Here is a 20,972-nt window from a genome sequence, read left to right as displayed (position 1 = left end):
TCCCCCTTCCAGTTCCCCCTTTCCTTAAGAAAAAACAAGTGAGCCATGCTGGAAGTACAGGCTTGACCTCCACCTCACCAGGTGCAGCTGCTGACCAGCGCAAAAAATAGGAAATATTTTTTTAAAAGAAGGTTGGGGGGTGGCGGGGGTAGTTTCTGTTCCACAATCACTGCTGTTTCAATAAAAAGCAACCTGGTTTATTTGTAAAACCTACTTCCCTTTCTGTGAATGTGACCGTTTTCAATAGCAGAGGACCCTGATGTGTGTGTGTGGTGGGGGTAATGGGAGGGAAGGTGACAGAAGGGAGATGCTAGAAAGAGGATGGAAGGAAGAGAGACAAGAGGTTGCAAGGAGAAGGAAAAGGGGAAGAGAGAAGGCAAGGAGGGAGGCAGGAAAGGGGATTGAAATTTGAGCTATTTTTAGCTGAATGTGCATGCAGATTTCCTCAGGCTTGTTGGCTGTGGGGAAACACTGTGTGGGGACAGTCACCTTGTGTGTAACTTCCTGCATAGCGGCCATGGTGACTAAATTTTCTGACACTGTCAGAGTTTGGACAACCCTGCCAGCTCTTGGAAGGACAGCCCAACAACTGTCATAGGCAAAGCATCAAAAGCGTGAGCTGTCAATAGTGACCTGCATTTGCAGAAAATCTGAGGGCTTTCTAATTAACGGAGGAGCTCTAAATTAGAGTAAAGCTGTTCGACAAGCCCCCTCAGATGCGGGAAGTGTCACGGCGCAGATTATCATTACATCTAACAAGCTTCTGATTTTTAACAGAAGCTACGAGGTGAACTCGCTTATAATGGTTCAGTTTCAAGGGGGAAAAAATGCCACCCCCTTTCCAAAAAGGAAGCGGGAAAGAAAGAAGGGAAGAAAGAACAAGAAGGAAAGAAAATGGGAAGGGGGGGAATGAAAAGAGAGTCTCATGCGGGTACTTTGGGCAAATGCTCAGATCTCATCCCTGAATTCTTGCCTTTGTTGCTAGCTGAGGCTTTCAGATACATCTTCTGTTTTAGTTTTCCCTTACTGTAATCTGTGTCTGCTAATATGCCAGCTCGTTCAGTTGAGGTTTCCCAGAGACAAGCATCTTCTGTGAGTTATTTCTGACCATCGCGCATTCCATGGGGTCTGAATTGTTGAAAGCAGTGCCCCAAAACTAAACAACTTGAACATTACAATCAAAACACATGATACAGACAACAACTGATTAGGGTTCTACCTTGGATGGAGAAACAGACTAGGGGCTGAAGGGGGCTGCAGCTGGACCTGGGGACTTGCCTGAGATCACTTGGGGTTCATCTGAGCTCAGTCCTCCTGATCCTGTCCAGTGCTCTTTGCACAGGGCAGGGGGATTTGAATTCCAGTTTGAGGCATTGATTTAAACCAGCTTTGAGAGGCCTGAATGGAGCTGATCGTTTGTGTGCCTTCCTTTGGCGGTGCTTCCCTCGCAAGACCCTTTCTCTACCATGGGATACACATTAGAGGAGGAGAGGGCCGTAAACCTTGATGGTTGGCTCCCAGTTGTTCAGGAAGTGCTGCGTTAGGAGCAACACTTCTTTTGCTTGTGTGGCTCCCCCCAAACCACCCACACTATCCTTGCAATTATTCATGGGCAATAAAATAATGTAAATCACACTGCCTGATTCTTCTCAAACAGCTTACAAAGTAATCACAGGCTGAGGTGCAGGTTTTCTTGCAGAGTCTTTATCAGTAAATCAGATTTTGAGCCTTTATCAGCAAAAGTTAGATTTAAACATCATTCCTGTAATGTTTGAAAGAAAGATTTGTTTCGGTGGGGACTCTGCCAATCAGTGATCTTCCAGCTTGACTCTGCTATCAATTATTGCTGCAATTATTTGTCTAGTTGGATATTTAAAATGTCATCAGAAAGAGATGATTACATATTCCAGAAAGCAAGGCACTGTATAATCAGATGAACTGAATCCTGTTAAATGTAGTGTGGGACCAACCTGTCCTTCAAAGTATGATTGTTGAGCTACCACCAGAGCAGCCGCCTTCTGCCTGGTTTTCAGGAAGCTGATCTTAACCTTGGGATGCAGTGCGCTGCTGGGGTCGGGTGATACTCAATTATGGGAAACTTTCCAAGTCCGAAAATGGAATTGCTCCTTCAGATACACGAGAAGTGCATTTTGGTTATCTCATTCAGTTCATCTGCAAATCTATAAATAAGAAGTCGCTCTATTCTTCTTGCTTCCTGTGGATTTAAATGCCAAATCCTGATTTGTGGCAACGTTGTCACATGCCCCTTTTCCCACTCTCTATGCCTGGTGCCCAGGATCTAAGCAGTGGCAGTAGAAATTACAACTGTTTGGAAGCCAAGAAAAAGCTCCATTTCTCACTTTTCTCCAATTCCGGATATTCTCGGCCCTGCTCCATCTATCAGCCTTCTCCCCACACACCTCCTCCACTGCACACCCTCCTTCTGTCCGCTCCACCAACAGGAAACAAATGCAGCTTCAAATTTATTTTTTATTTTATTTTTTTTTTGATGGAGGAAGAGAGAACACAACCTGAACAACCAGCAACAACAACAAAAGCTCCAACCAAACTAAAGTCTAGACAGAATGGTCCCAAATGTCCCAAATGTATAGAAATTCCTCCTTAATAGTCTGACCCTGTTTCGGGGCACCAGGGGTGCCCTGATGAGTAGGATTTTCTGTCTGAAAGCGACAGCCAAGCCTTCAGCTGGGAAACATTAGTTCATCCCCATTCTTAGACCTGACTCTCGGTTGCAGAGGTGTTCTCTGTGTCTAGGTGGGTTTCGTGAGCTAGAGAACATGGTGGGCTGGCTGGCAGGGCTTTTCCCAATTCACTTCCTACTGTGCAGGCTGAGCTCTTATGATTCCATGACACGTTGGTGGTCAAAAGACTCTCCCACCCGAATATAAAATGCCCTGGGGGGTTTGTTAAGAAATTAATCTCGTCTGCGAAAACAGAAAAAGCACCTTTTAAGACATTGGAGCCTTGGGTTGTGTGCGCTTGTGGGAGAGAACAACATGTAGGGGGTGGAACATCAGGAAAAAAAATGACTTTAAAAAAGTCACAACCCATTGAAATGGAGAAAAAGCACTGCCCCTGCTGTGATCACTCATAGCCAGGAGCTGGCAGTGGACAGTCCTGTCATCTTTGTCCCTTCTCCTCCTTCACTGGCTATGCTCTTTACCTGGGTTTCCCTGCCAGGCCCTGTAGCTTGTGGCCTGGGTGGCCTCAGTTCCAGCCCGAGGTGACAGAGGTCAGCTGACCACACTGCCCTTTTGTGGTGGGGGTGGGGGTGGGGGGAGCAGATACCGCTTTGACCCTTGAAAGTGGGTTATCTGCTTGTGGTGGGTGAGGTGTAGTGTATTAAAACCACACAACAAAGGTGTGAAGGGCCTGGTTTAGCTCTTGAATGATGGAGAGAGGGCCTAGGTTCTAAATGTTTTTACCGTTCTTGGGATTCCTGTTCTATGTTTGTTTTCAGGGGGTGTGTTTTTCTCTTCATGCCGTCCAGCATGTCCCAAGCAGAGGTGGGGGCCTGGGCTTGGGCATGGGGATCTGGGTAGGAAGGGAATTTCTGCGGGGTTGTCTCCTAAGCCCATGGCCATGGTTTTACACTCCACGGACCTTGCCAGTCCCTTGGCTGGGAAGCCTCGGCCCCATAGAACACAGGCAGGGCTTTGCCTTCTTTGTTTCCTGGGCCTCCGCTGGGCTGTGCCGGGAGATGGTGCAACTTAGGTGATAGGGTCTGGGTGGCTGCAGGTGTTTTCCTGCATCTGAGGCAGGGAGGCATCCGAGACCAGCCAGCCTTCAATGCATCTTCCATGGCTAGCTTCCTAGCCTTGTTTAATCCCTTTTAGTGGAGCAAAACCAAGGGTTCTAAATAGAATTATTTGAACTGAAGAACTTCACACTGTTCTTTCTCTTGGGGCAGAAAGATAGGGGTGTAGGTGGGGGATGAGAATAGAGGGAAGTGTGGGAGATTACTAAAAAAAAAAATTTAGAGAGGGAAAGGAAAGGGACCCAGATTAGGTAATTGGGGCCAATTCACCAGAAGACTTCAGAAAAGTTGACATCGATTGTAACTCTTCTAACTGTGTAATTACACGGCATTTGGAAGGTGAATTATTAACCCGATTGTCCATAACAACCATTGAGTAAATATACAATTACAGATTGCCAAAATTGTACAGTGAACCGATGGGCCAGCAGCCACTTTCAAGGGGCTGTAATCATCTCGTGGGTCAAGGCTGACCTGGACGTTCCTTGGTTAATGAATCATTTACTGGAGAGACCTCAACAGCCTCAGGAAGAGAAGGTTCCCTTGGTCACTGCTGGCTCCATGGCAGCTCCTTCCAGCCAGGTGGTTGGGAATAAAGAGCTCTCGAACATGGGGAAGGCCACTGAACAGCGCTTAATTTCTGAGTGCTTATTGAGGGACTTTTCTTTGCCCAGAATGGTGTCAGATCATGAGAGGTGGACAATACCATCTTGGTTCTCAGAACCCTGGGGTTTAGTTGAGGAACCAGTGCCGGTGGGTACGCGATGATCTCATGGAGCCCTGGACCCAAGAGAAGTGTAGTGTAGAGCTGAAGACACAAGAATGGCGTATCCTTTGCATTCCCTTCCATTGTCTAACCAGGGGCCTTTGTGCCCCAGCTCCGTGAGCCTCAGTGCCCCCAGCCCTAGGTGAAGGGGGGCAGTAATCCCAGTGGGGCCTCCTCCCGGGGAAGTCCACAGCCCTCTCACACTGAGGAGCCAGCCTGTGTCAGCCAAGAGCCTCAGGCCATAAATGCAAAGTATGGTTGAACAAAAGCCGCTTTTGAGTGAGAAAGCTGAGTGGAGTTGTCCCAACCTGTCAACTTCAGATTTCTTTCCTCCTCCCCATAAATCAAAAAACGGTTGGTGGAAGGGAGGGACAGAAGCGTTTCATTTTCAGATTTTGTAAGAAAATAAAATCAAATCAAAAGAACCTGTCCCACGCTGATACCTTACTTGCCAGGTTTGAGCCTGAGGCAAATTTTTGTGGCCATGTAATAAGCCTCTTTAAAATGGTGACAGACCCTTGACTCTTTGCCTTGAATTACACTGATAAAAGACATTTTATTGCGTTAGAGCTGGGGCAGGAGTACAGGACGGTTCTTGCCTGGTCGGCCTCTTTGAAACCGTGTCAGCCCTGCTGTCCACACTCCCCACCTCCTGACAGGGTTTGAGCACCATGGCGGCGGAGATCTGTGGGCCTGTGACAGAGGGGGCTTTCTGCCCAGCAGTGGAAAGTTGAGGCTCTGGACGTAAAAGGATTTCAGCCTGAGGGGCTTGTTAGGGAGAGGGGAGTGTGTCCGTTCTTAGTAGAAATGAGAGATCTTGACATTGGTGGTTCCAGGTCATTCTCATGGTTGGGACTGCATGGAAATAGAGCATGGCTGGGAAGGCTAACCCTCTCAGACCTATATTTCCTAGGCAGTCTTAGAGAGATTCCAAAGGCAAAATGATTCTGAAGTGGAGGGTCCCTTTATCCCCCTCTTGATCCCTATGGAGTAAGGATACAGGGATTGTGGCCCCTTGGCCCAGGGAGGCCAGGCGTCCACAAGCTGAGCTCCCAAGTGAACCTGCCCACTGGGTAGAAAGGAGATGAGATGGTGCGTTCTTGGTTTGAAGGGCTTAGAGGTGTCTGATAACTTTGGGTGTTACCTCTGCTGAATCAATAGAATTAGTAAACCCAAGAACAGCCAGCAACACCCACTCGGTGGCTGGATTGGGAACTCTTGAATGAGTGCAGATGATACATGTGGGCATCTCTTTTTTATTCAGGAAATTCTTTCCAGGTTGGTCAGTGGTATAAATGAAAGATTAGAAATTGGGTAAAAAGCCAGGAAAGTAACTATAAAGCCAAGAAAATAGGCCTCAGATAAATAGGCTGTGTCTGCCTCGCCTTCGTTCTGTGGAACTCTGTCAGAGAGGTTAGGGCTGAGGCTACAGCTGGGCCGCTCTGTGCCCAGAAGGAGGGAAGGTGCTGAGGGACTGGGGAGACAGTAGCAGAAGTCGGAAGAGCTTGTGGGCGGGCAGAGGCCTGTTTCTGAAAGGACTGGCTGCCTTGGGATGAGGCCTGGCCTCACAGGACCAGAACCCTTGATTCAATCTCACCTCAGGCGAGAGGGCAGCCTAGTTTTGTTCCCGAAGAAATGTCAGAGCCTGACCTGCTAGACCATTTTTTTTTCTCTTTCGTTTGTAGAGCTTTGAAGTCTTAAATTAGTTCTCACAATGTCTGAGCACTTCTGTATTAACCATAGGACATAACAGGTTTTCATTCTGGAGAACGGCCAATTCTGGTTCTAAGGATCCCTTGGCCAAGATTGTCGCAGAGCGTTTGGCCTGCAGAGTCTGCCTTCCCCACTGCCTCAGATGCACGCACACACCACTTTATAGTCCCAGGAAGGCAAGTGATTGCCTGTGAATGGCATAAAGATTTGTGTCTAGGGGCGCCTGGGTGGCTCAGTTGGTTGAGTGTCCGACTTCGGCTCAGGTCATGATCTCACTGTTCATGAGTTCGAGCCCCGCATCGGGCTCTGTGCTGACAGCTGGGAGCCTGGAGCCTGCTTCAGATTCTGTGTCTCCCTCTCCCTCTGTCCTTTCCTGGCTCATACTGTCTCTCTCTGCCTCTCAAAACATGAATAAATGCTAAAAAAAAAAAAAAAAAAAAAAAAAAAAAAAGACTTGTGTCTAGACACCACACTCTGCCTTGGCTCACCTTGAGGGTTCCTGAAGTGAGTGGTGATGAGGGCCATACTTAGTGCCCAGGAAGGTAGACTGGACTCTGACTCCCAGCCCTGCCTTCACGACCTGCAACGGGATGCTTTTGACATCTACTGTGTCCTCGCTGGGGAGGTGAGGATAACACCTTCCCTCATCCGCAGGACCACTGTGGGGCCAGAATGTGAGGAGGATGCTTTGGGAAGAAGAGGAACATCTCCAGAGAGGCCAGGATATACTTCCTTAAGAAGGGGCCGGGTTTGGAGGCCTGACACGGCCTTCCCGGGGCTGCCTGTTCTTTGGGGCCCTTTTCCCTTGAATGGTTGCACAGATCAGTTCTGGAAGATAAGACCAGAAGACTCTCCAGCTCCCTCGGTGGTCAACCATGCCTCTCCCCTCCCTTGTCTCTCCAGCAGCACCTCTGCCCCACCCTGCAACACCCAAGAACACCTGAAAATGTCAGGGATCTCCTTATAAGTGCCAGGCTTGGGTTTGCTTAAATTTATTCTGGTATTTGCTTGAGACTCATGAAATGGTGGTATAGAGGCATCAATTACATTTGTCATGAGCTGACACCGATGAAAAGGTTCGGGGTGGCCTCTTCAGAGTAATTTGGGAGTTGCGTGTTCTGTTGGCTTTGATAGACCAGTCCTCTGCTCTGGCTGGTGTCATCAGAATTAAATGTTTGCTAAGCAAATGGTCAGTCTCATTGGATCCATCTTTATACCCCAGATGCCTTTTCCTCCCCTCAGGCATCTAATACTTAAGCCAGGAGAAACTCAAGTGCATGGTTTTCAAGGCTTTCCGGGTGTCTGGGACTATGATTTTCCACCCTTTTCTTCATTTCTCCTGTGGGTAGGGGGGCGTGAGTGCTATCTGTGAATATATTTGCATGAGGCTGGACAGTTGGGGTGGCGGAAACAAACTCAGAACAGCTTCTTTTTATCTGCCCCCTTCTAACCACAAAGGTATTGCAGTTGAGCCCCACCTTAAGAAAGCCCCAAAACGCACGAAATCTCATCAATAGCAACTGATAAATTAGAGGGTGATTTTTCACATTACAGAAAGATTGTTAACTTTTCAAAAGGTTTCGCCACAGGGTTCCTTTAAATAGTGAGCTCCCCCACTGAATTTAAAGTGTTTGTTTACAGATCATTAACTACTTGACAGAGAGGTTGGGGAGGGGGTGGAGGAAGAAGCACTTAAAAGGTAAAATGTTAGAAGCCCTGCCAATTTTCGATAGGCCTGGAAGGGTGATGAAACATCTCTGAAATGATGTTGGTTAGCAAATGTGATTCAGTTTACAGAAACTCACTTTACACATGGCTTTCCAGGAACCTTTCAAGTTGGTTGAGGGCAGGGATCACAGGACACTGGGGCCTTGCCACCCTGGTTTGAGGTGGCCTGGAGAGGACTCTGGCCTTCATTAGAGCCCCGTGGGTGCCAGGCTCTGGCATGAGGCCGAGCTTTGCCACTGGCCTTCTGGCACAGACAGCAGAGACCTTTTCCCTTGACATTTAGCCTGAGTTTGTGGAAACTTTCTTCCTGGTCCTCTGTGACCTTCAGTCTCTTTGGCTCTGGACCCGCCTTGGTTTCCTCCTTGAAGCTCAGACAGGTGAGATTTGCAAGATTGTGCCCCAGGAAGTTGAAATCCACCACCAGGGCCTACTTTCTGAGTCTAAGAATTAGCCTGGCAGCTGGACCCAGCCCACACTGGCCTGGAGGTTCATCCTAGTCCCTGCAAGGTCACTGGGGCACAGGCCCATCCTGGCCGGCTTTTAAGATGGCCCCTACCAGGTCTCTTAACTGCATCCCAAACTCCTGTTCCATATCTGGTCTCAAGGAGACTTTGACTGGCATGGGAAACAGGAGGGAGAAGTCATCATGCATCTGATCCAGTCTTCTCTTTTTAAGGATGAGAAAACTTAAGGTCAGAAAGGGGAAGGGATTTACTCAAGGTCATGCACAGCTGGTGCCTGGCAGAGTTGGGACTGAAGAATCTGGATTCCTGACTTTGTGCCAGCAGCCTCTCCGAAGGCGCGAGTCCCTGACATCCTAAAGGAAAAGAGTCTGGAGAGTGAGGGTCAGTGGAGTTCATAGGGGAATGCATTGGGCATGGGCATCGTTCCCAAATTCTCCCAAATTCTACCTGAAAAAGACCCCAGGTAGAGGCAAACATGCATGTGTGTGCACCTGCACACACACACACACACACACACACACACTCGTATACTCACGCATATACTCTCACAGTCACGCACACCCCACCACACACAAACAAAATCCTCACATTAGGACTCAGAGGAGGGGTGAGGGTAGCCCCGCCTTACCCATGGCTTTGAAGAGAAGAAAGGGGGGAAATTTGGAGGGAAGGTCAAGTTGATGACTGAAGAGACAAAGCAGTGTAGGAAAATCTCCACATTTCTTGCACAGTCATTTGTTGAGAATGTGTCAGCAAGTACAAGCCCATCTGAAACTGGCAATGATACATCTGAAATAGATTATTTAAGCCAGGGAGGCAATATTGCAAAGAAGAATGTGGCTATCAACACTTGTTTGTCTGACTCAGAGGAATAAAACACACTGAATCCTGCTTCAGCAGACCACCCACCATTCATCAGGGCACAAAAATGGAGGTGGGGGAGAAGCAAAACAGGACGGATGAACTTGCATAAAGAGTTTCTCAAGCATCCGCATGGCTATGTCCCTTATTTTAAGAAAATGTGATATTTGAAAATAGGAACTTATGAAAGCTGAGGACTTCACAGACGTCCTCAGAGGGTTTATTTAGACGAACACATCCTCTGTTGTCAACTAAAGGAATCGGTGTACAATATTTTGATTTAAATGTAACTACCTGTTGGGCCCCATTTGCTATGTGCACACCTTGGCCTTTGCTCCTCTGAGCATCTGTACCTGCTTTTGCTTTTGTCTGGAAAGTCCTTCCTCTTGGCTTTCCAGGTGCAGTTCATAAGTTACCTCTTCCTGAAAGCCGCTCTCTTGCCTTTCAAGTGGAAGTAATTTCTCTTCCTTTGAATTTTCATAGCGGTTTATCTGTGCCTCTCTCATGACACACTTTCTGCATTGGAGGAGAGCGATTTCTGTCCAGGCCTTCTCTTCTCTGCCTCGTTGAGGGCTTTACTGGCAAGTCTGTCTGGGTTTTCTTTGTGATACCCCCAGATGCTGGCCCATTGCTCTGGGCATTACAGGCCCTCAGTAAATAGTTGTTGAATCAACACATGAAAGAGTGAATGAATGGCATTAACCTGAATAACACATTTTGCATAGTGAGGTACACAGTTAAACAAAGAAAAAAAAATCTGTCCTAAGACAATTTGTCTTTATAGAGTTGCCCTTCCAGTCTCCTTGATTAGTTCCACCATTATAAGGCAAAAGCTTAAAGTGTAATAAAAATTTATCTAATTCACAATCAAGTGAAAATACTTTGGGCCCAGAGCCAAAGAATATTATTGGAGCGCACTTTTTTCAACACCCTAAATTTAACCAGCTGGAATTCTTTTTTTTAAAGTACCATCCTATTCAACCTTTTTGAAATGAAGGATTTGCCTTTTAGTGGGAAATCTGCATTTCAACACAAAGATGGAACACAATGTCTTTGGTTTAGTTATTCTTCAGAAAACTAAGCTCTCTCTCTCTCTCTCTCCCTTTTTGAATTACATGCTTTGCTTAAGTTAAAGACACAGATTGCAGAAAATTTTGTTTAGGCCTGACAGATTGGTGGCTTGCATTTTTTGCATTTTTATAGATAAAGGGGCATAAAAGGTGTCATCTCTCCTCCCTTTACAGAGTGAATTTCTAGGAGAAGAACTCAAAAGGTGAAATTAGTTTTTAGATAATCAAGGTTATGAGAGAATAGAATTGGTCAAAAAAGAAAAAGAATTTTTAAGTGAGTGATTGATGAAATTAGAGTCACCGACGAAGGACTAAGGAATATAGAGATCATGAGCAAATTTCAGCAAAGAAGTTTTGTTAAGTGTGATATCTCCAGAATTCTTGCTTGCTTTCATCTGTACAAGATACACTTTTTAAATTTTTTTTTAACGTTTATTTTATTTTTGAGACAGAGAGAGACAGAGCATGAACGGGGGAGGGTCAGAGAGAGAGGGAGACACAGAATCGGAAACAGGCTCCAGGCTCTGAGCTGTCAGCACAGAGTCCGATGCGGGGCTCGAACTCACGGACCGTGAGATCATGACCTGAGCCGAAGTTGGACGCTTAACCGACTGAGCCACCCAGGTGCCCCAAGATACACTTTTTAAAGAGCATCACAATTTGGTAAAACCATAGCTAGTAAAAAAAAAAAAAAAAAAAAAAAAAAAAAAAAAAAAAAAAAAAAGATGGAAAAAAATGCTTATTTAAATGCTCATTTCTAGAACAAAAGGGAATGCAATTTTGACAATATCAGAAGGTTAATTAAGAAGTCTGTTAGCAATGATAAAGCTGGCACATTTTCAGTTTAGATTGACATGACTCAAGACATAGGCATAGCTAATGTTTGCTCTATAATACTTTGTTAAGACACAGAATCAGAGAGAGAGGTGCTGGTATCTATTGTAAAGGGAGGGTTAAGAGCTAGAAGGGCATTTGGTGGACTTGCTTTCCGGTTAAAGAAGCCTGTATCCCAGACTAGCTGCACTCGTTATTTTTGTGATTTGGATCCAATAATAGTGATAAAATTGGAATTGGTTCATTCAGGAAACTGTACAAACTTTCAGGATGTGTTTTAAGTGTAGTCTGTAAGTTGGCTACTGCCTGGGGAAGAGGGGATTTGAGGATCTTGGAGCTGGAAAAGAGTGTCAGGGTCCTTTATTTTGGCCTATATCACCAATATAGAGATCCTTCCCCATTACGGTGGGTTATCATTCATTCTTTTCTTGAAGACCCAGAGTGAATGGGAGGTTATGGCTTTCCAGGGTGACCCGTTCCACTTGGGGGCAGTTGTACTCCTTTTGTGCCCTAGCTAATTGGAAAAACAGGGAAGTTTTCTAAAAACATATGTTTAAGAAAGGAAATATATATACACCTATATACATTTCAGGAAACATCAAACACCTATATGTCTGTGTTCTCCTCTAGAGAGGCCTGGGGATTTAATACCTGAAAAAAGTTGGGCACCCAGAACAGTCTCTAAGTGTGTTGGAAATGATGCTTTGTGCTTAGCTGTTTCGGCACATGTGTAGATCAGCAGTATTACTTGTCGATGAGAAAGACTCTAATGTGGCTGCATTACATACCCAGTGATTAATTTCAGAAACAAACAGCATGTCAATAATAAAGGAGTCTTTGAGATGTTCTTGAGGAAGCCTAAAACTTGACTCAAGGACCTTAAATTCCAGGGACATCCCACCCGGCTTAGAGAGCTCTGCATCAAAAGTCAGTACCCCACTGTATATAGAAATGTAAAGTGACCAATGTATAACCTTAAATCAAAACCATTCCTGATTTACTGCAGGTTTTTAATGAGACCTGAAAAAATAAGATTCATTCTTTTTCATTCAGGCATCAGGAAACATTGCAACCTAATAATGCATAAGGCATTTCTGAGGAGATGCCCAAGTGGAGATGCTGGGTCTAGAGAGACCTTTATGAAACAGAACAGGTTAAAACACCTTTCACCAGAAGAGCACAGGCATTTGAAAAGACTGATCCAGAAGAGGGCAACACATCACATTTGTGAGCCCAGACAGGGAAACAGAGTCCAGGTTTACCCCACCCATGCAGTGTGCCACAGCTGCTTCCTCAAACATTTCAGCTTTTATGAAAGTGGTGAGGACACCATCTGTCTGACATAAACTGGTTTGGATGTTGTCTAGTGCAAAGAGCGCCCCGTACTTGATAGAAAGCCTGGGTCTGTTCCCTGCTCTGTCAGTGAGGGAGGTTGGAATTCCACATGAAGGGATTCTTAGGGATGTCCTGGGCTTGCTCTGTTTTGGACAGTTCTCGTCCTGAAAGAGGTGAATCTCAGAAGGGACAAAAGTCTCATAGCCAATCTGGCTCTCTGCCAGCGGAACATGCTTCCAGCTTCCGTGCCTCCTCTTACCCCAAGACAGCATTGTCTTAAACCGGGCTGTGTCCTCAAACCACCTGGGGGACTTGTTAAACATAGATTGCTGCATGTCTCCCACCTCCAGGTTTTTATTCAGTAAGTCTGAGAATTTGTGTTTCCAACAAGCTCCGAGCCATGCTGATGTGCTGTGCTGATGCTGGGCCTGAGGCTGCCCTAAGAGAACCACCAAGGAAACAAAAGAGAGCAGAACTAGATTTCCCACTTTCCAGCCAGCTACCTGAGCCCACCACTCCCTGGGGGAAATGGAGAGAAAAGGCCCTCAAAGGGGTGGGGGGAGGCAGGCAGGTAGAGATGCTCCTTGAGTGTGATGCTTCAAAGCATTAATTGTGAGACTTTGCCTAAAATATGATGAAATCACTGAAAGCATCATCGCAAGAAGTTAAACCCTAGGGAGGCTATTAACAACTTAGCATTTCCAGTTCCTGTGGGAATGTCGACAACTTACCAAGGAGAATGTGTGCAGAGGCTGCAGAATCAGCTGGGGTTCCCCATTGCCTGTGCTTTGACAGTCTTCCTGGAGGAAGAGAAATTCAAGTATGAGTCTCTCAGAAAGACAATGTCAATAGCTTGTTAAGCTGATAGAAAGGGGTGTGTCCCTCTTCAGCCGGCCAAATTCTGCAGGGGAAGCAGAGGTAGAGGGTGAAAACCGTGGGGGGGGGGGAGGGGGGATAGCCAAGAGGCTCAGGAAGCAGGTCAGGTGTTGTTGTTTTCCAATTTTGAAACCAAGTCAGTTCATTTGGACCCTTTGAAAGGCCCACTCAACACCCCTGGGTTGGACTCCCTCCCGAGAGGTTGCAATGAGAGAAGTTGTTTCTCCTAATGGGTCAATGAGTGCCTCTTAACTGGCACTCCTTGGGCAGGAACCAGGGGGAGGAGATAGATGGATCTCCCAGGAAAGAGCACTGGTGGGAAGCAGGAGAGTAATTCTGATCTTCACTTTGTGGTTAACTATCAACATAGCTTGTGGGCTAGTCACTTAATTTCACAAGCCCTCAGTTTCTCCATGTGTAAAATGAAGGCGTAGACCTGATGATCTTGAAAGTTTTTCACAATTCAAAAACCAAAAACAGGTCATGGTACCAGATACCCAGATACTCTCCTCGAAGAGCCCTTGCTTTGCCATGTGGCCTGGCCCACTTCCCCACAGGGCCCCTGGAAACTCAGCTTGTTCAGGGCCCCTGGAAACTCAGCCATGTGTAGACATGGTTACCAACCAGACATAAATGCAAGTGGTCAGGCCTGGGTTAGGTTAACATTCCTCTCATTTCTTGCTGGAGGCCTATCAAGGCACCTCAGCTTCTCCTCTCAGACTAAATGGCAGGGAATTTAAAATCAGACTGTCCCTGTGCAGGTGTCCAAGTACGTTGTCGCATTTCTGCTAGGGTTACGGAGTTACCTCAGTTGTGTGGGTCTCTAAGAAAAGGATCTCAGTCTTGGTGACAAACCAACTTCTGAAATGGCTAAGACGAGAACAAGTGCAAAAATGGATTCTCAGATTTCTTGTTGAAAAACACAATGACTAAATCTGTAGTTAATTTTGCCCTATACTCTCAATACCCTGTTTATAATATACACAGTCAACTGAAGACGTGCTTGTTTTTTAAGTCCAGTCTTTGCACTTTTGCTGGTTCATTTTGTGTCATTAATTCTGTTTGGGGCTGGAGAGAAGGACATGCCTGGTAACAACATAGCTTAACAACAGAGCATAAGAGCTTCCATGAGCAATATGCCATTGTTACCCACCATGCTTCTCATGAAAGGAAACCTTGTGCTGACTGCCCTGGCTGTTCTTGGCAATGTGAATCTATATAAGGAGAACAGGATGTATTTTACACTTGGGACCTGCTATCCTAGAGTATAACAACAACACTTTTAAGTGCTCTTAATATTAAGCTAATGGAAAACATACTCTGTTTACTCACCATCAAAGTCTGTTTTTCTTCTCTCCCTCCTCCCCCAATCATCACAAACTCCAGGCCTCTAGAACACGCTGGGTATCTCCTGCTCCATCTATCCTACCCTCTGTCTCAAGGTTGACCTCTACATGCTTGGTTAGCTCAAGGTGGACTTGGAAAAACTAGGAATTTACCACACAAACCATATAATCCCCAGGTTGCACAAACCAAACATTTCCTTTTTCACCAAAGTCTCAGAGCTAGAAATGCTTGATTTATTGCTAGTATTATGTTTATTAGTGTGAGAAGTCATTTCTCCTCACCAGAATGCAACAAAATGCAGTAGAAGGGAGAAGGTGGGCCACTTTTTCTGGGTGCTGCTATTATCAGAACGCTGGTCTATCCTTGTTATTTAATAGTGGGATTCCTCACCCTGAAGATGGGGACTTGGCCAAAGTTATCGTAACCCCAGAAGTCTAGTATTTATTCTCCACTACTTTGTGTTGTAAGAAGCCATGTCTATATGGGGTATTTCGCTGATGGGATTCTAGAGTGTGGCCCAACCAAGTCCCGAATGTCTAAGATCTCCCTGTCTTTGGAGGTGCTATTTGAAGTACATATTGTTTTTTGCTTGGGCGTGTCAAGTAAAGTAAATGTATGCATGTAAACCAGCCTTGCAGATAAATCCCTCCATTTTACCAGTCTACCCCATAATATTGCCAATTTCCCCCTTGCTATTTACATATCTCTTATTATAAGACAATAAACAAACAATAACAATCAAGCAAATGAACCAAAGACTCCCCCACCCCTGCCAAAAACAAACCCCTTCTGTTTTGTTGAAAAAGACTAAAATCAAAAACAAAACAAAATTGTGGAAATAACTTCATCACAGTTTTTTTGGGTTTTGTTTTGTTTTTTTATTTATTTTTTTGATATAGGCCTTGGGCCTGTTAAGTATCTGCAAGGCTGTTGTAATGATGTTAATCTATTTTAATGGAATTGAAATGTGATATCCTGTGGTTTACGATGCACATTGTTTATAGCTTTGGTGCTTGATTTTGGGTTTCTTTCACAGATAAACTTCTGCACTGGAGGGGCCTCTCCTCCCCTCGTTCTGCACATGGAGCTCTAATCCCCACGCCCGGGATGAGTGCAGAATATACCCCGCAGGGTATTTGTAAGTTGAGCATTATTTCTTCTACAAATGTCCATGTGTATAAAGATGAGAGTTTCTGGAAATTACCCTTACTTTTTAAGTACTGAAAGGAGTTACTTCCAAAATAGATTGGCATCCACATATGTATTATTCCATTACTCACTTGGCACCCTCTCCCTGCTCCACTCAACCCCCTCCTCTTTTTCTCTCCCCTTTTTTGTATCATTCCCATGGAGCTGACAGTAGCTCATCCCTGTGGGTCTCCTCCCCAGGGTCTTACCTGGCTCCACAGCTGGTGACCATAGATCTCTGTGTGTCCAGGGCCCATTTTATTGCTGGACATTCACTTCCATGGCCTCATTTAGGACTTTGAGTTTATTCCATGGCATACCTGTTAGCAGAGGCCAGAATCAAAAGAGGTCAGTTTAGAGTTACTCTACAGTTATTCTCATGCATGTTATAGATGCATTTACATGTGTATTTAAACATGGTATATTTGTATATATACATGGCGCGTTATATATGTGCACACACAGACGCTTTCTACGTGTTTTTCTCCTAGTTTTAGAGAAAAATGCACAGCATTGTTGCTTAAATTCAAAGATACCACTACCACCGCCATCACCATTAACACCATCCGCTTATGTGTGCAAACCGACTTTTATCTTTTTATGAAATTCAGATTTATATGTTTATGAAAATGTTTTTGAAAGATGTTGTTCTAGAAGGTAATACAGTTTGCTTTTCTGTGTAGTAATAAATGATATGAGTCATGCATGGCTAAAAAGTTGGGTGGGGGTAGGGGTCGATTCTGCCCCAAACACAAAAAAGCAGGTTCAAGGAAAAAAAAAAAAAAAAAAAAAGAAGTGTGACACCTACCTCATTTTTATTTAAGGAATTAATTTTTATTTCGAAAGTCAGTGAAAGGTTACCTGTTGTGGAAAGAAGAAAAGAAAGAACATAAAGAAGAGCATAATGGTGGGGAGTTCAGCCATACAGGGGACCTGGTTTTAGATGGGAGAGATAAAGTACACCCAGCCATCTTGTGAATGGTGTCTGCCTGCAGGGCAGGGCATGCGCCCTGAGACCAAATTTGAAGCCAGTTGTTTATTTTGTTAACTCCTAGGTAATCCTAGGTAACAAAGAGTTATTGTGTGAATTTCACAAGTCCTCAAGTCCTGAGGGCTGGGCGGTGCAGGGGTTAAAAGCACCTCTTCTGCCATCCCCTCCCCGACACGAAGCTGGGCCTAAGCCTGGGTTAGGTCACCGATTGCAGAGTTTAGGGGGTTGGACTCACGGTTTCGAGTCCCTACATGCTGGCTGGGTGGGGAGAGCTCTCCTCCTTTTGCTGGGGGTGCCTGGGGCCCCGCACTGGGCTGTGGGAACAGAGCCACCCCCTTGGAGGGAAGGGATGAGAAGGGAGTAGGGCAGCAGAGAGGAGGGTGGAGCTGAGTGGCCAAGGGCTGCTGGCCTGGGAATCAGTTCAAGGTCTCTGCCTCTTCCGCTGACCCTCCTGAGTGCAGGGGTGGGAAACTAGGAGCCTGCTGCAGAATCCATGTCTTTTCCCCCTCTTCCTGCAAAGGGAGGGTACCTAGTTTGCTGGTGCCCATGCTGGCAGGACCAGTTTAGGAGTGACCAGACAAGGTATGTGGAAATGGGTTGTGGAGTTCCAGAAAGCATTCAGCAGAGCTGACCCCCAGGCCACTCAGCTGCCTTAACCAGCTGCCCTTGGCTTTCAGAGCACTGAGCACTTAGCACTTCCCTGTGGCATCCCTGCTGGTGGACCACAGTCATGGGCCTTAAAATGGCCCTTCCTGCCACCCTCTAGCCAGGACCTCCCTCCCTTTGGCCTGAGGCCTGGATTCTAGATTCTGGATTCCAGCCTTCTTCTGGAAGCCTTTTTGGGTGTACAACCTGGTCAGTCATCATGCTAGGTAACTAATCAAGCCTGGGAGTAATGAAAACTCACATTCACCTTGGACCTGGTAGTTTACAAATGGCTTTTATACACGTCTGTCATTTGAACCTCACAATTCTGTAAGGTACTGTTTTTATGCTCATTTTACAGATAGGAAACCTAAGGCTCAAAGAAATTAAGTGTCTCAGAGCCCATAAGCTGGCAAATAGTAGAGCCAGGCTTCTGGTGTCAGACTTCCTTGTTTTTCTCAATCCTGAGGCTTAGATCACATGATTCTTTAGCATTGGTGACAAACTAAAAATGGGGTTATTCCTTCCCATACAACAAAATGAAATAAAATAAAAGCTGGTAGGTGAACTAATGGCTGATTTTAACTATTTGATGCCTGGAGTTCCTATGCTTGGGGCCAGGACTCAGTTTATTGCTCTAAATCAAAACAATTCCCGTGAATGCCCAATGAGGCTCTCAAATTGAGAAGTTGATTTTCGTCAGAGTAAATGAAGAATATTATTATATTTTACACGTCAATAAATCAATGTAGCCCTAATTTTGCCACGCAGGAAATCAATTCTGGTCTTTCTAAACCATCAAAGATGTTATGAACAAAGTAATTTCACAAATTATGGCAAGTAACACATTTATTGATGACTGCAGTTTAGGAATTGAGAATCTGTGCGCACTGTAATATAATATGGTGCACTGGCATGAGCTGAGTGAAATACAGATTATATGGTGAAACTGTAATGCATCATTTGCTATTAGTGGACTGGTAATAATTACCAGTTTCAAAGCAGCTCTTTTGATGTAATCTTTAGTCTCAATCGTAACAGCCCTTCTCATTGACATTATGATTACACTAGCTGCCCTCATGATCTAGAATATCTAGTTGATAGGAATACTAAAATGCGATAGTGAAAACTGTATGTTGTATGCTCATTATAAGATAAAATGCTATCTTCTCTGACCTGATGTCTGAGAGGGGAGGGTAACAGCACAGTGTGAACATAGTGTAACACTATCACATCACTGGCTCTGAAAACAAAATTTTAGGAAGTTCAGAGCAGCAAAATAAAATGGACTTTGCTTGTTTAAGCCTTTTGGAAAGGATACAGGTGAGACCCTTGATGCAGGGCTGTGCACATTTTGGCACTGATCCGTAGCCGTGGTCAACGTGCATGCAAAACCAGATTGCTAATTATGGGTCCAGTCCTGGGATTCAGTAGGATATCATAAGCGAAAGTATGATTTTAAGGCATTTGGAGTGATGAAAGTGTTAAGGACTTGTTTCAGCTGACAAATCTCCTCTTTACTTATCCAATCCGGATTGTCAGGCTAAATGTATGATAATAACACAGAGTCCTAGAGAGGCAAAGGAGAAAGCCACAGAGGGTCATGTTAGTTGGAACCAGATAGGTTTTTTCCCTGCCTATTTAGAACCCAAGTCATTGTTCAACAACAACAAAAAATTTATGAAAATACTCTCAATGATGCTTTTTATTTCCCTTTGAAGAAAGGAGGCAAACAAAAATAGGCAGATAATGTGATACTAATGTCAGCGTTTTCTTTCAAAATCTTTCTGCCTTTTTTTTTTCCCCTCCCTCCACATTAGGCAAATGTTGGAAACCTAATTTTGGTATCTTATCATCTAATCTTGTTAAAGAGATTTACCCAGGAGTGGGATATATTGAGTGAGATTATAAATGCATTGTAAAGTAAATCACAAGGTCAGGGCAGGGAGTCCATTATTCAGACAAGTGCTCTGAGCAAGGCTGGCTTGTTTGGGAATGCAAGTGTTGGGGCTCCTGAGAAGACCCTGCCAGCTTTTCTTTCTGACTTGCTAAATGGAGGAATCGTCGTAATTGATTAATTCCTCATTCCCACTCTTTAGCTCCATGGTGGATTTTTTTTTTGCTTTTAAAAAAGTTACTGACAAATACTAGCTGGGGCCTTAAGCGACTCCTCTAGTCCCCCCTTTTAAAAGACTGGCTAAAGTTTATTTCTCATTTGTACTTTATGCACTGGCTTTTTGAGAATCCCTGGGAAGTTCATCTATTTTTTCTCAACCTTGTCCTTTGGCTACCAATATTTGGGCCCTTTTTAATGCTGTAGTTGACTGGTAAACTGTTAGTTAGTCCCTTGGTGTATATATATATATTTTTTTTAAATTTAGCTATCTCCAAAAATGAATGATCATGAAGTCAAGCTGGCCCCCTCTTTGCCAAAGTGGCATTTACCACTCTCGGGTTCTTTTCAGCGAGAGAGAAATAATGTGACTTAAGCAGGGCCCCTCTCCAGACGGCTTGGCTACTGGCCAAAGAGTTGACTAGCTGAACTGTATCTTTCTGTTTCTTTCTCAACTGGAGCTGAGGCTCAGCCGAGGGCGCAGGATGTTGTATAATTTGGTTCTCGTTGTTAGCCTCTCAAAATAATGAGGAGGAGGATAGTGTAGCATTTCTCAGCCTGCTGCCCGTCATGGTGCTGGCTGCTTTAACTGTTCTTAAACTAGGATGCTGTGTCTGCTTAAGTTGGCACCAGCCGCTCCTCCTAACTTCTCCAGACTTGCATTTGTTTGACTGGGGGAACAACTCCTAAAGATTTGATACGGCCTGTTGGTTAAATCCAAATTAAATTTCTCTTTTGAGATTTTTTGCAACATCCCTTGAGATAAAAATGGGAGTCCCCATAGGGTGTTGTGGAACCAGGATTGGGACTCACTGATCCTCACACAAGGCTGGGATGTGAGAATGTTGCTAGTCTCTCTTCCTTGGAATTATTTTAGGAGTACCTTCCCATTTTTAACAATATCAACAATCAGTGTGTTTCAGGCTGAGATTAAAAGCATCTCCAGGGCCATAGAGAACTGTAACGAGTTGACCTTCTCTTTTTTGATATCCCTATGAAATGATTGCCTGTTTAGAAAGTTCACCTGCCACCCAGGGGAGAATAGAACGATGGGATTTAGGAAGCAGAAAAGTTTCCCTTAGGTCACCTTGTCCAAGGCCCTCACTTAACAAATGAGGAAACAGAGGCACAGAGATGAAATAGCTTGCCCCAAACCACAGCTGGTGACAGATTGGAGAGTTCAGAAGAGGTTTGCTGAGGTTCCTTAGAATGTAGGGATCCTCATCCTCAAGCTTGAATTGGTGCAGATTTTTCTGCTTTGGA

General features: G+C 45.0%; 1 protein-coding gene across 8 annotated transcripts in view; it reads left to right on the top strand.

The window, feature by feature from the left end:
* BCL11A (BAF chromatin remodeling complex subunit BCL11A) overlaps positions 1-20,972 on the top strand; it is a 100,136-nt gene that overhangs the window by 68,579 nt on the left and 10,585 nt on the right. For 6 of the 8 annotated variants that reach the window (XM_030310657.1, XM_030310660.1, XM_030310661.1 and 3 more), the window contains exon 3: positions 15,809-15,910. The exons of the other annotated variants lie outside the window; for them this stretch is intronic. In XM_030310657.1, the coding sequence (XP_030166517.1) occupies positions 15,809-15,910 (102 nt within the window). The remainder of the gene's footprint in view (positions 1-15,808; positions 15,911-20,972) is intronic. 8 annotated transcript variants of the gene reach the window in all.

The sequence above is a fragment of the Lynx canadensis genome, chromosome A3 (assembly GCF_007474595.2).
Source record: "Lynx canadensis isolate LIC74 chromosome A3, mLynCan4.pri.v2, whole genome shotgun sequence".
NCBI lineage: Eukaryota > Metazoa > Chordata > Mammalia > Carnivora > Felidae > Lynx > Lynx canadensis.
This window is presented reverse-complemented; position numbering and strand designations above follow the sequence as displayed.